General features: G+C 47.3%; 2 protein-coding genes and 1 long non-coding RNA gene across 5 annotated transcripts; 1 reads left to right on the top strand and 2 right to left on the bottom strand.

Annotated features, from left to right (window-relative positions):
* Window positions 1-819: 819 nt before the first annotated feature.
* Window positions 820-1,379, bottom strand: LOC106718944. 2 transcript variants are annotated; one of them, XR_006756254.1, is made up of 3 exons: window positions 1,338-1,379; window positions 1,199-1,252; window positions 820-987 (listed from the first exon to the last, which is right to left on the bottom strand). It is a non-coding gene; the product is annotated as an uncharacterized LOC106718944 (long non-coding RNA). The 2 variants fall into 2 exon arrangements; XR_001357398.2 differs by having other exon boundaries at window positions 820-1,252.
* A 1,313-nt stretch (window positions 1,380-2,692) lies between these two features.
* Window positions 2,693-10,722, bottom strand: LOC106718945 (cohesin subunit SA-2). Of its 2 annotated transcripts, none has more exons than XM_014513148.2 (18): window positions 9,716-10,722; window positions 9,249-9,419; window positions 8,889-9,093; window positions 8,464-8,689; window positions 8,220-8,343; window positions 7,971-8,149; window positions 7,654-7,876; window positions 7,450-7,581; window positions 7,032-7,148; window positions 6,767-6,925; window positions 6,469-6,681; window positions 6,053-6,382; window positions 5,806-5,974; window positions 4,093-4,223; window positions 3,806-3,976; window positions 3,492-3,695; window positions 3,258-3,399; window positions 2,693-3,182 (listed from the first exon to the last, which is right to left on the bottom strand). In XM_014513148.2, the coding sequence occupies exons 1-18, from the start codon at window positions 10,193-10,195 to the stop codon at window positions 3,103-3,105; spliced, it is 3,456 nt and encodes a 1,151-aa protein (XP_014368634.1). In that variant the 5' UTR covers window positions 10,196-10,722; the 3' UTR covers window positions 2,693-3,102. The 2 variants fall into 2 exon arrangements, with proteins under 2 accessions (XP_014368634.1, XP_014368635.1); XM_014513149.2 differs by having other exon boundaries at window positions 2,693-3,176.
* Window positions 10,723-10,821: 99 nt separating this feature from the next.
* On the top strand, window positions 10,822-14,534 carry LOC106718949 (ras-related protein Rab-10). Its single transcript, XM_045680268.1, has 5 exons — window positions 10,822-11,044; window positions 11,329-11,528; window positions 12,028-12,117; window positions 13,198-13,395; window positions 13,432-14,534. The coding sequence occupies exons 1-4, from the start codon at window positions 10,918-10,920 to the stop codon at window positions 13,390-13,392; spliced, it is 612 nt and encodes a 203-aa protein (XP_045536224.1). The 5' UTR covers window positions 10,822-10,917; the 3' UTR covers window positions 13,393-13,395; window positions 13,432-14,534.
* Window positions 14,535-14,683: the final 149 nt, after the last annotated feature.

The following is a 14,683-nucleotide window of genomic DNA, read 5'->3' as shown; positions in this document are numbered from 1 at the left end:
AAAATTGTTTTTTCCTGCATTCCTTGTTCATAACAAAGATAATTTAGTAATTTCTTCTGTGAGACACAGAAGAAACAATATGTCTAGTAAGGTAGTGTAGTAAAGCCTCTTACTAGAAATGTGTTGACGTAGAGTGATGTCAGCGCATGTCCGGTGAACATAATATACTATCTTCGTCAAAGTCTGTCTAATGCTTTAGGAACGCTCAGAGAACAAATATTATATTTATAAAAAGTTCCCCTCTGCCGAGCAGGTCAATGTTGCGCCTGTGGATAACATATAAGTAATACTTCAAGTTGACTTCAGAGTTATGAATATCTTAATTGAAGCTAATGTTAATTATAAAAATGTATAAACGCACATTTACCTATATTAGTTTCCGTATGTGCGCTCCGCCAAGCAAATATGACATTAAATATATGTATATAATGTATTTTAACAACTTTTTCAAGCACTGAGCTTATTGAAATAAGTATTTACAATGTTTAATATCGCAGTTTGACATTAGTTGTGAGGGCGGAGTGTGAGAGCGGTAGGGCGGGGGCGGGGGCGGGGGCGGCACTCACGTCGCCCCGCCCCCCCCCCTGCCCGCAGCAGCAACCGGCAGCCTCTACTGTTGCTAGTACATACTGTCCACGACCGATTGTGAACTTCGTAACTAAAATCTCCTGGACATAATATTATAACTTAACATCAGTTTGTAATTATGGAAATCTTTCACAATTTGGTGTGTAGATATAGTTTTTAAATTCGCATGATAGTGTTTTTCCTTCATTGGTGATTGTTGGTATTAGGAAATTAATAATTGAAAAGCAATTCAACAGCAAAGATACATTTATTCTTAATAAAGTTATATAAACATTAGATTTGCAGGTCGGGCGGTCTGTCAACTGGCCGTGTCGTTCAGCTGCGCCACGCTCCGCGCCGCCCCGCACTCCGCACTCCGCACTCTAGGGCGAGGTGTCGCGCGGCGGGGACGCGTCGCTCCTACAAAATGTTAAATTATTATTGCCAGGTACGATTTATTTCAAAGCGAAGTGATTTTCTTAAGAAATTTCAGAATATCGCGAAACAGAAATCTGTAATTATTTTCATAGTCAAAAATAGGCGTGAATCTCCATTCCGGTGAAACTACATCTTAGGAAACTAGAGGACCGACTCCATGAGATACCGCGATGAATACTCGAAATGTACTGACTCTGCGACGCGCAGCTCCCCCTCGTCTGCGCTGCTGCGGCCGCTGTCCGCGGACCTGCGGAGAGCACACGACCGTCAATACCTCGAGCCTCCGGTAACCGTGCGATGATGTGATGAGATGCGGCGAGCAAGTCGGTGACCTGAGTGTGTCTCGGCGGGCGGCGGAGCGCAGCGCGCGGGGCGAGTGCGGGACGTCCCGGCGGCGAGGAGAGGCGCGCGCGGCTGCGGCTGCGGCTGCGGCTGCGGCGAGACGTCGGGCGCGTTTTGCCGCGCGCTGTCGGTTGCGTCGCCTGCGCCGCTTCCGCACCGCGGCTCTACACCGACACGGATTACTGAGGTCGCTGCGAGCCGCCGACGCAAAACTCCAACTCCAACTCCGAAGCGAACACAAGTGACTACTCGTATAATACCGAACTCCTCTCATAACAGGTGGCGACTAGTACTAACATCACTATAGAAATAAAGAAATAGATTAGGTACAAAAAATCTAAACTTCACAAAGTTTCTTGGAATAAACAGGATTTAGCTTTACGATTGTTATTAGGAATTCATTAAGCGTTTGTTTGACTTTACTTACAGATGTAAATTATCTTTACAATATTGTAGTTCTCAGTACATACAGTGAACACATTTAAAAACCATTATCGATGTTATGTCGGTTTCCCGACATCAGCTGCGGCTGCGGCGAGCTGAAACTCTCGCCATCGTTGATCTTATTATCCCCTTAAATTATCTTAAAGTATAAAAAGAGATGTTATACTATTGCTATTTATTTTGTTTAGGCGTTGCTACACTCAAACATTCTAAATCTTTTTCTTGCAAGCCGCCTTCTAAAATGTACTCCTTTCGATTCAAACCATCTCCCCCCCCCCCCTTGTTGCCATATTTCTTCTTCACCTTCCACAAATAGTGCACTTTTATCACCGGTTAGAATCTGTTCTATAGCTTTATATAATTGTTCACTAGAAGTCCGGATTGTCTCAGTAAACTAGTACCTTCGCAGTAAACTAATGCTGATTTTAACTGTATATAAATTTTGTTTAGTATTTGGGTTTTTGCTCTGATAAAACTGACTCGAAGAGACAGAGCGAGTCCCCAACAAAATGTACGTATCTGTACATGAAGGCATTTGCTTCAATAGTGAAGTATCTCGCGGCCGAGCGACGATAACTGCTTGTTAGTTTGTTGTCGGCGGAAAATAAAGTAGTCTCCTTTATAAATGCACAATTTATTATAAAAATATATAATTGCTACAAAAGTTTTGCGGTCGAGCTTTTACACTTCACGACTTGTCACCGGCGAGCGGCGCATCCACATTCTACATCTAGCTAAATAAACTTTCAGTGTTTAATTAACAAATTAATCGATAATTAAGAACATTGGACAAAGAAATAAGTTTATAAATGTAGAAATAATATTACACAAAATAAACAACATTGAAATGAGAATTGTAAAAATAAAATAATACAAAGAATGTTTATTAATATTAAAACAGCAGCCGCTGGCCGCAGCAGCAGCACAGCAGCAGCAACAAACACCGCCTTCATCTCATCTCTATACTATTTAACAAGCACTAAATATACCTTTACCTTTATATAAGTTACCACATTGATGACATATTGATGAGTTGAGCGAGAATATTTGTAACATCCTCAATTATATCAAAATTAATATAACATTTTATGTGTACTTTACGATCTATTTTTGATGATTCCAAACGACGAAGCTCAAGTGTTACTTACATATAGCCCCACCATGAATATAAATAACCTCGTCGTCATATTTCAGAAAACGTATCAAACTAATTTGTAATGTAAAGGCACTGACATCGGTGTAATGAGGTGAGGTGTGTGTCGTGTGTCGTGTCGTGTGTCGTGTCGTGTCGTGTCGTGTCGGAGCAGCGCCTCACCCGGGATGCTCCTGGTCAGAGTCCGCGTGCTCCTCGCCCTCCTCCTCCTCGTTGTGTCCTGCGCCTGCGCCTGCGCACACACACGCTTGTAATTATATAACCCGGCTCGAACATGCGGGGGGTGCGGGGGGTGCGGGGGGGGTGTACGTACGCGCGCGGCGGGTGTAGTGTCGGCGGGCGGGGGGCGGCGGGCGGTCGTCGGGCGCGTCGGAGAGCAGCGAGCCGCGGTAGGTCTGCAGCGCGGACCACTCCTCGCGCCACGCAGACGTCGGCTGCAGTCGCGAGTCCAGGAACTGCGCACACGCAACGCGGCGACACGGTTAGTACGCCGGGGGCGGGGGCGGGGGCTGGGGGCAGGGGGCGGGGGCGGGGGCGGGGGCCGCACCTTGAGCACCTGCCGCTTGTCCTGGCGCAGCAGCTTGTTGGAGAACTCGGAGAGCGGCTCGAGGAAGAGCAGGTTGGGCGGGGGCCCGGCGCCGGCGCCCTCCAGCGCGGCGAACGCGATGCCCGCGCGGTGCAGCGCCGTCAGCGCCTCGCGGTTCTTCACCGCGTCCAGCCCGAACATCACCGCGAACCTCTTCGCCAGCTCCTTCATAACGACACATTTATATATTACGAACGTAATCAGACCGACATAAACAACCTTAGCATCATTTGAAAAGGGATGAAGGGTTTTGAGATGACAGAATGTTGCGGAACCTTGATCTCGACGAGGTCGGGCAGGGCGCGGTGCGGCGCGGGCTGGTGACGCAGCATGTCGGAGAAGAGAGCCTGCATGGCCAGCTGCATGGTCAGCGCGCAGTTCAGCTTGCTCATCTCGCGCGTCTTGCTCACCGTGCACTTTATTATGTCCCCGTAGTCGTTGTAGCACTGCGCACGCACAACATTATCTCATTAATGTATGAAATACTGCAACAGAGCGGAGAACGGTGCGCCGGGACCTGGGCCGGGGCCTGGGCCGGGACCTGGGCCGGGGCCGCGGTTACCTTGATGTAGTGCTTGAAGACGTCGGCGGCGCGACGGATGGGAATAACGTTGTACACGATCAGCTTGCAGTAGGCGGCCAGGAAGTTGCGGCGCTTGTGCAGCTCCTCGATGCGTCTCTCGTCTTGGTTTTCTGCAAGATACGCGTTCGAATGAAGTCGGTGTCGGCACCACGCCGGCCGCCCCGACACCCGCCATCCGAAGCCTCGCCGACCGACATCAAACGGACGGTAATATGTTGCGTTACGAGAGGTTTCATGATGGCGATGGCGCCGGCGCTTCTCACAAAACCACAAGAGGTACATGCGATTCGATAAACTGTATGCGTCAGGTGAGCGGCAAGCGTTGCTATTGCGAGATGAGGTTGAGGTCTGGGCGGGCGGTGGCGGTGGCGTCGGGCGTCCGCGGCGCACTTAGTGAAAGCTGACTGAGTGTTATTCTGCGATGTTATAAAGAGAAGCGAAGCTCCGCACGAAACCTACGACACGAGACGACCGCAACCGATGGAAATTCTAAAATACCAAATATTACAAACCAATAGAAAACGCAACTCAAAATAATCCTATGTACTGCGCATGCACAAAAATGATGAAACTTTAAAGATGTTAAAAAATAAAACTGCGATCCGAGACTGCGAGCGAGACGAGTACTGACACCAGCTAGCGCCGGGGGGCGGGCGCCGGGTGGCGGGCGCAGGGCGCCGGGGGGCGGGCGCAGGGCGCCGGGGGGCGGGCGCAGGGCGCCGGGCGCCGGGCGCCGGGGGGCGGGGGGCGGGGGGCGGTTGCACGACCGCGGTCTCGCATCGCATCGCAGAAGCGGGCGCGACAATTTTCCCTTAGTAATGTCAAGTAATAAAACAGAGATCGAGTGCGCCGGAGGAGAGCGGGTCGCGGGGACGACGAGACAAAAAATATGCATTATTGTGGCCGAGGCCGGGTCGCGGTCGCGTCGCGGGGGCGCGCCATTACTAAGGTAAAATAGCGGGCGCGGAGTCGGGGGGGTAGTGGGGGGTGTGGGGGTGTGTGTGGGGGGGCGGCGGGTGCGAGCGGAGGAAAGTGGCTTACCGGCGTCGGCCGCAGGCGCGCCGCGGCGTCACATGCAACCAAACACACCACACCGTTATAGCGGCGCGACGGGGAACACGAGCGCTCCCCGAGGTCGCGTCGCCTCACGTCACGTCACGTCACGTCACGTCACGTCACGTTGCGCGGTACAACGGAAATAATGCATATTTTTTTCTCACGATAATTCGATAGGATCGGGGGATCGCTCGGAAGAAATGGACGTAAAAACATTATACTATAACAAACATCAAGGAAAAGCAACTGGCGATGGAGTCTCACCGGATAGCTTTCACGTATTTTTTACACTCTAGATGAAAATAACATTTTGATCGTGAACGTCACCGAAACCCAAACACCTCTACATACAAAAACAAACACCCAATTAACAGCACAGTGACAAGCGGCCGCCGCAGTGGGCGCACTCCCGGCACACAACTAATGTCTGCGACCATGTCTATCTGCAGTGAATGTATACACAGAATATAGTAAATGGGGGGATATCGTATGTATGTATCGGTGACGGTATATGTTTATGCGTGTCATTCTTCAGGACACACATGGTACATGAAGTAAGCTAGCGTCATCACGTATATTGGAGCAAACAAAATATCAAGTAAAATTGTATGTGTAAGTCCATGGAACGTGTTGTACCGTAGTTGGGCAGCACGAAGACGAACTCCTGTATGAAGTCGTTGAGCAGGTCGCAGAGCGTGGCGTCGGGCTCGTACACCAGCCGGCGGTAGCGCTCGTCTCCGGGGTGGTGTCGCGAGTGCAGCTGCTCCGCGAACAGGATCAGCAGGTCGCAGATGCTCGTGTAGGCCTGCGCAGAGCGGGCGGGGCGTGTCAGTGGGGCGGGGCGTGTCGGTGGGGCGGGGCGTGTCAGTGGGGCGGCGCTCACCTCGCTGCGCAGCTGCGCGGTGGTGCCGCGGGCGACGATGTCGCGGCAGTGGGCGCAGTAGCCGTGCAGACGGTCGCGCAGCAGGTCGGCGCCGGTGCCGCGCTCCTCGAGCTCGTGCAGCGACCACAGCAGGGAGTAGAAGCAGGCGCGGACGACGTACACGAGCGCCAGCTTGGGCATCGGGTCGTCCTTGTCGAGACACTTGGGCAGGTCCTCGAACAGCGAGTCCCAGATGTTGTTATCGTTCAGGTTGTGGCACATGTACATGATGGACACCTTGCGCAGCGAGTTGGTGACGCTGAACTGCTCGTCCGCGTCCGGCGTCTCCCCCTGCGCACACGCACACGCACGTCACACGTCACACGTCACGCTGCGACACAGAACGCTGCACAATGCTACACGTGGTGGGTACGCACCCCCTCTATGAGCGTGCGGAACTCGTCGATGGCCTCCCGGTACTTGTCGACGCACATGTCGGTGATGGTGGCGCGCGCCACCTTGCAGCGCGAGTAGACGGCGCACTGCTCGCTGCACAGGTACTCCAGCGTGCGCCCGCACGTCTCCAGCACCTCGCACTCGGTCTGCTGGCGCACTATCTCGCGGATCTTGTTCAGCAGCAGCGTCAGGTTCTGCACCGAGCACGCATTACATTACATTACATATACACCAAGTGACGACTTGTTCGTGTGTTGCCGGCGAGGGCGAGGTACGGACCGCCTCCTGGCGCTGCGTGGTGTACAGCTCGAGGTCGAAGTACTGCGGGATGGCGACCAGGTTGGCCAGCTTGTCGGGGTCGGCGCGGAACTTCTCCAGCAGCGTCGGCAGCACCACCATGAAGTGCGTCGTCATGCGCGCGCGCTCGTCGTTCACCATCTGCACACACGCTCAGTGCTACACATACAGACGAAAGAACTTTCCTGCCGCCTGGCCATTCCGGATGGGCGGCGACAGGCCTGCAGCAGTACGGAGACGTGCCGACCTTGGCCTGCTCCTTGGAGAGGAGCTGGTTCTTGCGCGCGGGGCCGCGGCCGACGGGCGGCTCCCCCGTGCTGGCCTGCCGCACGCAGCACACCATCAGCTCGATCAGCGACGACTCCTGAGCACACGACCACATCTCTCGCTCAATGCACGCTGTACACGATACTCGTCTACTGCACGTTACTGAACGGTTAAAGCACTTTCAACTTGTTTTTGACAATTAACTATGTGTTCTTTCAGGCTGTGTTTTACATCTATGCCAAATTTCAGCTATATCCATGTAACCTTTCTGAAGATACATTCTTACAAACATCAATCCATCCAAACATTAGCATTTATATTCTAAATCATTATTATCACTTTTTTTGGTTAAATATTTGACATGTCAAGTCAATATCTCGTGGGCAATATTTCGTTACCTGTCTGTTGTCAAGGGGATCCTCGTCAGGGCCGGGCTCCTCCAGCAGCAGGTCCGTCATGCACTCCCAGTCTTTCATCATTGGGTTGGAGTCTATCAGCGAGTCCACCAGGTAGGCGCCGTGCTCGTGCAGCTGCGGTCACACACAAGGTGAGCGGGTGGCCGGGGAGCGGACACGGACACAGACACACAGACAGACACACACCTCGGACTCGATGAAGAACTGGACGAGGTCTCGCAGCAGCGGGGTGTTGGGCAGGCGCACCTTGCCGCGGCGCGAGCGCTGCGGGGCGGCGGCGGGCTCCTCGCTGCGGAACAGCCGCACGTTGAGGAACTCGCCCGCCGCCGCCGCCACCGACCGCCACGACGAGTACACCAGCTCGTACACGTTCTCGCAGTCCTTGTCCACCAACATGTCCGGGTGCATCCTGCGCCACGACACACACGACGCACACGCGCCATTCATTACTCGCGTAAAACAATATTATGTAGCCGACGTGGCCGGCTATGGTTATGACTTACTTGAGTATGGCGATGACAAGTTTGACTGCGTGAACTGCGACCTCCGTCTCCTTGTCCAGCGACATGGAGACGATGCGGTCCTTAAACTTGGAGGTGAACAGCTCCAGCTTGCCCTTCAGCTCCTCGCACTCGTACAGCGGCTGCAGCGCCTGTAGGCAGCGCAGCCGCACCTCACCCACCTGCATATGTTCCATGTTACGCTTGCATTATCCAATGTGGAGCTTTTCTAACACCTCCCTATATCCATACCTTGTCATGCAGTGTCCAGCCGATGTATTTGAGATACAGATCGTCCAGGAAGTGCGCTGGGAACTTTTCCATCCAAATGCCTATTTCAGCCATTGTGATTGCTCTGATGTCAGGCAGGGTGTCCCTAGTAAAAATTATACATAATTAGGAAGAAAATAACCCTATAATACAATTTGATACAGACTTAATAGTATATATTTTATAAACGGCACGCTACATAAATGTTTGTTAATGTACTGCATACCTGTATCTGTGCACAAAGACGGACTTGAACATATAAGAGAGCATGTTCTTGATCTCCTCCATATTCTCCTCGAGCTCCTGGCGCTTGGCGACGAGCACCTCGAGGCGCTCCGAGGCGCGCTTGTCCCGCGCCTTCAGCCGCTCCGCCTCGTACTGGCGCAGGCAGTTGTCGCAGTTCACGCTCGTCAGCAGCGCCACGTCCACCAGCGCCGTCATCAGCTTCATCACTTTATACCACAACACATTTACCACATTACCTTGGCTATGTACAAGTGTAGTACTTCCCAGAGAAACTGTTCCATTCACAATGGTTCTGTCCTGTACTCAATGTATGTGGCACATTAAGCTTATTAAGGGGTAGGCATTATTTAAAAGCAAATTGCTTTGTATTTAAAAGAGAATGCATTTTACTATGATTGTAGTCACCTGCGAGAGTGGCGGTGTGTCTGAACGCCCTCACTTGAGAGTCAGACAGACCCGTCAGCAAGGAGATGATGTTATCCATCAGGTACTGGTCGTAGATGATAGAATACTGACACATCTTCACTAGCGTCTGGATAAACTCACAGAAGCTGGAGCGAAATTTCTTCCATGTTTGTCCACTCATTATCAAAGGATATTCACCACTTTCCTGAAAGTAAGAGTCAACCCATCCCATGTTACATTGTTATAAGTTTCATGAGACATTATCATGAACTTACTGTGAAAGTACAGATAATCATATAAGAATGTTAGCCATTGTTAGCTGATGCTAATGCTAAAGATAAATATGGTAAGAATTTGTACCTCGTCAAACTCTTGAGTCATTTTCTTAATAATGAGTGTGTGATCCATTGAGGCCATGTCCGGGGTGACCTTTCCTCGGCAGCCAGAGGAATTGATGAAGAACTGCATCAGCTGCACCAGAGCACTTTCTCTGTTGGTCTTGTATTCCTCTATCCACATATCTACCACTTGCTACAAACAACCAAAACATTTTTATTTATTATTAAGTATTTAACAGACAAGTTGGAATTTTGTAAAAACTCGTCACAGTGGCATGGAATGTAGACTGCAGCTCTTAACAAGTAAATGATGACTTATTTCTCAGTATACTTAAAGTGTTAGGGGATTCCTAACAAAGTCAAATCAATGGTATACAATTTTTATTTCTCCATATGGTATCAGCACCAAAAAAGGCTTTTTGTTAAAGATACAAATACATCATCCCCACATCCTAAATGCCGGTAAGGGAAATAAATACACTAACTTACATTAATAGCAGCCTTATTAAATCTCAAAATATTATAGAGGCTATTCTCATCATCGCCAGGCATAAGGATAGGCGGTGGAGACGAAGCGGGTGGCGGCGCCGCGCCCCGGCCGCGCCCGCGCCCTCGCCCTCCGCGCCCGCGTCTGCGTAGTGGTGGCGGCGGCGGTGACTCCGCCAGGCGGCCCACGTACCCGCCGTCGCCGCCTCGACCACGACTTCTGGTAATGCGTTTAGTGGGCGCCGGCGATGGAGACCGACCGTCTTCTTCCTGATGCTCCTCCACTTCCTCTCTAGCTGCCTCCACTGCTGTAGAATTGGCTGCTGTTCCAATTTTAAACCCTGAATAATTCGGATGAGGCGTCTCCGGTTCATGAACTGATTGGCCACCATAGTCAGTCATAGGAGTTGCCGGTGTCATTGGGTTGACATACTCCGGAGGAGGATCATCCATACGGATACGTTTCCCGCCTCTACGATGCATTTTTTCAATGTTTTAAAAATATATATTCCTACTGTTTTATTTCACATCTTCAATTTAACTCCTATTATTTTGGAAAGTAGCCAGTAATCGGTTTGAACTTATCACTGAATCACTATGGATTAACCACTATAGCAATACAAATATTTGCATTTCGTATCGATTCAGGGAAACAAGTCAAGACCACCGCGCAAACGCAAAACAATATGGCGTAAATCGTATCACAGATACGTCAGATTAAGAATTCAGACAGATTCAGTGGTGCACAGATACAGTTTTTACTATCTCATGTCTCTCACTGACCTATATATAAATGGATAGGTCTTAACTTGGAAATGGCAGCATTTGCTACATTCCGCATAAAACGCGCCTGCTGAAGTACTTGACGATTAAAACAATCTCCATTATTAATTCAAATCACCACCACCACCACTTCTTACCTTTACCGTCAGCGCCAGAATGGCGAAAATCAAATACGCACAAGAAACATTCATTTGGGCATCCATTCATAGGGGTTAGGGGGTAATAATGACAATCCACATGGAGTGCATTGGACTCAATGATATGTTGATAAGCTATCTTTTATATACTGTGTAAGGTATGCTCATGTCTGCTCTGTGAACGGCAGCCAACTGTCAAATAGAACAAAATCACAGATTTAGGATAGGAATAGGAAGATTTTTGAATAATAGATTTTTAAGTTTTATCGCATTTTAATCAGTAAAATGGCCAAGAAAACATACGATTTGCTCTTTAAACTTCTACTAATCGGTGACTCTGGTGTCGGAAAAACTTGTATATTGTTTAGATTTTCAGACAATCATTTTACGACTACATTCATATCCACAATCGGTAAGAAATTACGATCCATCTTTGAACTTTGAAATTCGGTATGCTCCCATAATCGTTGTTTGTATATTCAAACAAAGATTCATTATGCTTAATTTAATTGTTAACTTTTTACGTAGTACGAATAAAACTATAAAACATAGTCTCAAGACTTTCTGACTATTGTTATCTATATGAAGAATAGCTAATACCAATTTAAAATGTTTTTGCTGTTTCTACACTCGAAGCCCATTTCTATTTCACAATTAATTTATCAGTATTCTTTATAAGATGATTGTTTTTTCCAGGGATAGACTTTAAAATTAAGACAGTGGAACTACGTGGTAAAAAAATAAAGCTCCAAATTTGGGACACTGCAGGACAGGAGCGTTTCCATACCATCACAACTTCCTACTACAGAGGGGCCATGGGGATAATGCTTGTCTATGATATAACTAATGAGAAAACATTTGATGATATAGTCAAGTGGTTAAGAAATATAGATGAGGTAAGCCATAGTAAACATTATATGGGGCGGGGCATGTTCCTACTGCCGCCTAACTAACTGTTTCTCTAAGTGTGCATGCACTTTACACCCTTGTTGTGCATTAATATATTTGTCTTCTTAATATTAGTTTAGCTAATTGTATATAAATTATTTTATATACAATTTTCTTACAAAACTGGATTTGTAATTCATAGTTTCTGTTTTTTTTTAATATGAGATTGATTAAAAATGTAACCAACACATAGTCAGCCTGACCTGGCATCGGCCTGGTTGACAAGGGCCTAGTCACCCTTAACTTAAAGTAAGCTTTAAGCCACAGGGTACAATATAGTGTTGAACATTGTGTAAAGATGTTACAGCTTGATAGAACCGGACACTACTCAGTGTGAAGATAATTATGTCTGAAGATAGAATGAAGATAATCATTTAACATGCCAGCAAACTTGTGAGACTTGTTATAAAAATATAAAAAATTTACATGAAACAATAAATTTTTTAGCATGCTAATGAAGATGTGGAAAAGATGATACTGGGTAACAAGTGTGACATGGAGGAGAAGCGCGTTGTCAGCAAGGAGCGGGGAGAGGCTGTGAGTTAACTTTACTTCATTCCCTTTTCATAAACACAATGCTATGTTCTACATACACCTGACTGCATATAAATTGTTGTACCACATTTTTTATATATGTCATCATTGTACGTTTTTGACTGGACAATTTTCTTCTGTGTGGTAGTGGTATAACACAAGGCAAGCTGGCCATTTTGTGCAACAGATGTTGTTGCTGCCAATGTTAAATTGAGGGCTGAGACAGATATTGTTTAATTGTGAACAGAAATACAGAGTGATAAATGTGCTCTACTATTTCTATGTTGTAATTAGCTCAGGATGTGACACTAATTAATGGATGATGCTCCAATTATGTGCAATTAGGTGTCGGTGCGGCGACGTTTAGTGTTTTTTTTTTATCAAATGGTGGCAAATGAGTAAACAGCTTCCAGAGATAGCAAGGCGACCAATGCCCCTAGACATCTGTAATTACAGATGCATGTGATGTTTGATGTATTCTTACATTGATATGAACTCATGTAGATTTTGTTCATAACCAAACACTAAATATTGAACAATAGATGATACCACATGTTGTATGCTAAAACTCATAAATTCCAAACCATCTTTCACAGTATTGCCAACATTTTGATAAAAATATGACATTAATATACTACAGTCAAAACCGTTTATAGCGACATCGTTTAGAACAACATACCGGTTAAATTGACCAAAATCAAAGGTCCTGGCTGAATGTTATTACATATCTTTCCTATTAATACCTGTCACCGGTTGTTACAACTATCGGTTTTTACAACTCAATATGAGTAGTCCCTTCGATGTCGTTATAACAGATTTTGACTGTATTTATTATTTTTATTTAGATGTTAATATGGAATGAAGATATTTTAACAAATTATATCTTAAGATTGAAACCTTGTGCGCCACTCACATGGAGTGGTCTATACCACTCCACGTGAGTGGCGCACATCATCTCCTATCATCTCCCTGGCTATAGAGCCATTGATATTCAGATTGAACTGTGTAATTACGAATAATTCAAAATGGTGGAATTTTTATTAGCCGGGTATATAAAAAGCATGTAATGTTGTCGCGGTGCAGATAGCGCGCGAGCACGGCATCCGGTTCATGGAGACTTCGGCCAAGTCCAACATCAACATCGAGCGCGCCTTCTCCGAGCTGGCCGAGGCCATCCTGGACAAGACGGCGGGCCGCGAGGCTGACGCGGACGCGGCGCGCATCGCCGTGGAGCGCCGCCCCTCGCGCGCCCCGCCCGCACGCGCCTGCTGCTCCTAACTCCGCCCCGCACGCCCCACACGCCCCGCACGCCCCACACGCCCCGCACGCCCCGACACGCCCCGCACGCCGCAGGTTTCTTATATATGTTACATTATTTCTGAATTATTAAGCTGATAAGACGCGAGAGGTTCACATCGTAAGATCAGATCAGCCTCAACAATTCTAGAATCTCCCTTTCCAAAAATAAACCGTTACTTTTTATGCTATTTATTAAACACCTTAAGAGGCTTTTGATATAAAATTTGACAATACAGAATCCTAGCGTTCATGTAATAAACAATATTTCGCCTGCAAAATACCTGTACTTAATGCCGGTCAATACATTTTATGTTTATGGAGCATATTGATACAGTTTTATAACAATATTATGTATTTTAGTGGTAAGATATAAATGGTATAATTGTAATGGAGTTTTTATAATTTTGAGCTTTTAAATAATAATTATAAATGTTGAAGTCGGTCTAGTCCCGTACTGAAAGTTGTACTTTTAGGGTAAAATGCATTCAGCATGCGACAAAAATCGCGCGACTCCTTCGCGTATTTTACATTAATTTGCACAGTTCCAGAGCATGGAAACTGTTAGCTTTGGATGTATATGTGATTTAAGTTATTAGCACAGTCTAATTACAGGCAATGTAATGTCGGTCTGTGAACTGTGTGTAGCGCATCGCCGCCGCCGTCTCTCGATAACGGATTTACAATATACAAAATAGTAAATTAAAACTACAAGAAGGGCAATGTTAGCATCACGCAGTGTCCCTTGCTGCGGCTACAGATTCCACTTACAGACTAAACATATTACGATGCAGGAGGCTGCGGCCGCTCTACACTACATGGACCGTTGCGACGTCTCCGTTACTCAGACCTAGATTATTACACAAATAGAACTCGTTCGTTGTCACCAAACAGTCTACGTTTTTACATTTCAATATGATAAGATTTAAATAAACGAATGAGCGGAGCGACGTCGCGACCTCCCCCCGCCCACTCGCCCACTCGCCCACTCTAGTGAATGTGGACGTAAGCTAATCAATACTTTATTGTACGGTGTATGTGTCTCGTCGGTTTTTACCTGCTTTTATAAATATAAATAAATATCGGCGATGTATATTATGTTCATAATAAACTACTTATCGTGAGCCGTGGCGTTTTATTTTGTCTCTGCCTATCCCCCTCCCCCACATTTCCCAGCTCCTTCATATGGAAAAAGCTACAATTCCCGCGGCCTGGATGCCCGCCTCGTAGCTGAAGCCGCTCTTCATATGATTGAGGCACCGAAAGCCTTAAT

This window comes from Papilio machaon, chromosome 12 (genome assembly GCF_912999745.1).
Source record: "Papilio machaon chromosome 12, ilPapMach1.1, whole genome shotgun sequence".
In the NCBI taxonomy this organism is placed as follows: Eukaryota; Metazoa; Arthropoda; class Insecta; order Lepidoptera; family Papilionidae; genus Papilio; species Papilio machaon.
This window is presented reverse-complemented; position numbering and strand designations above follow the sequence as displayed.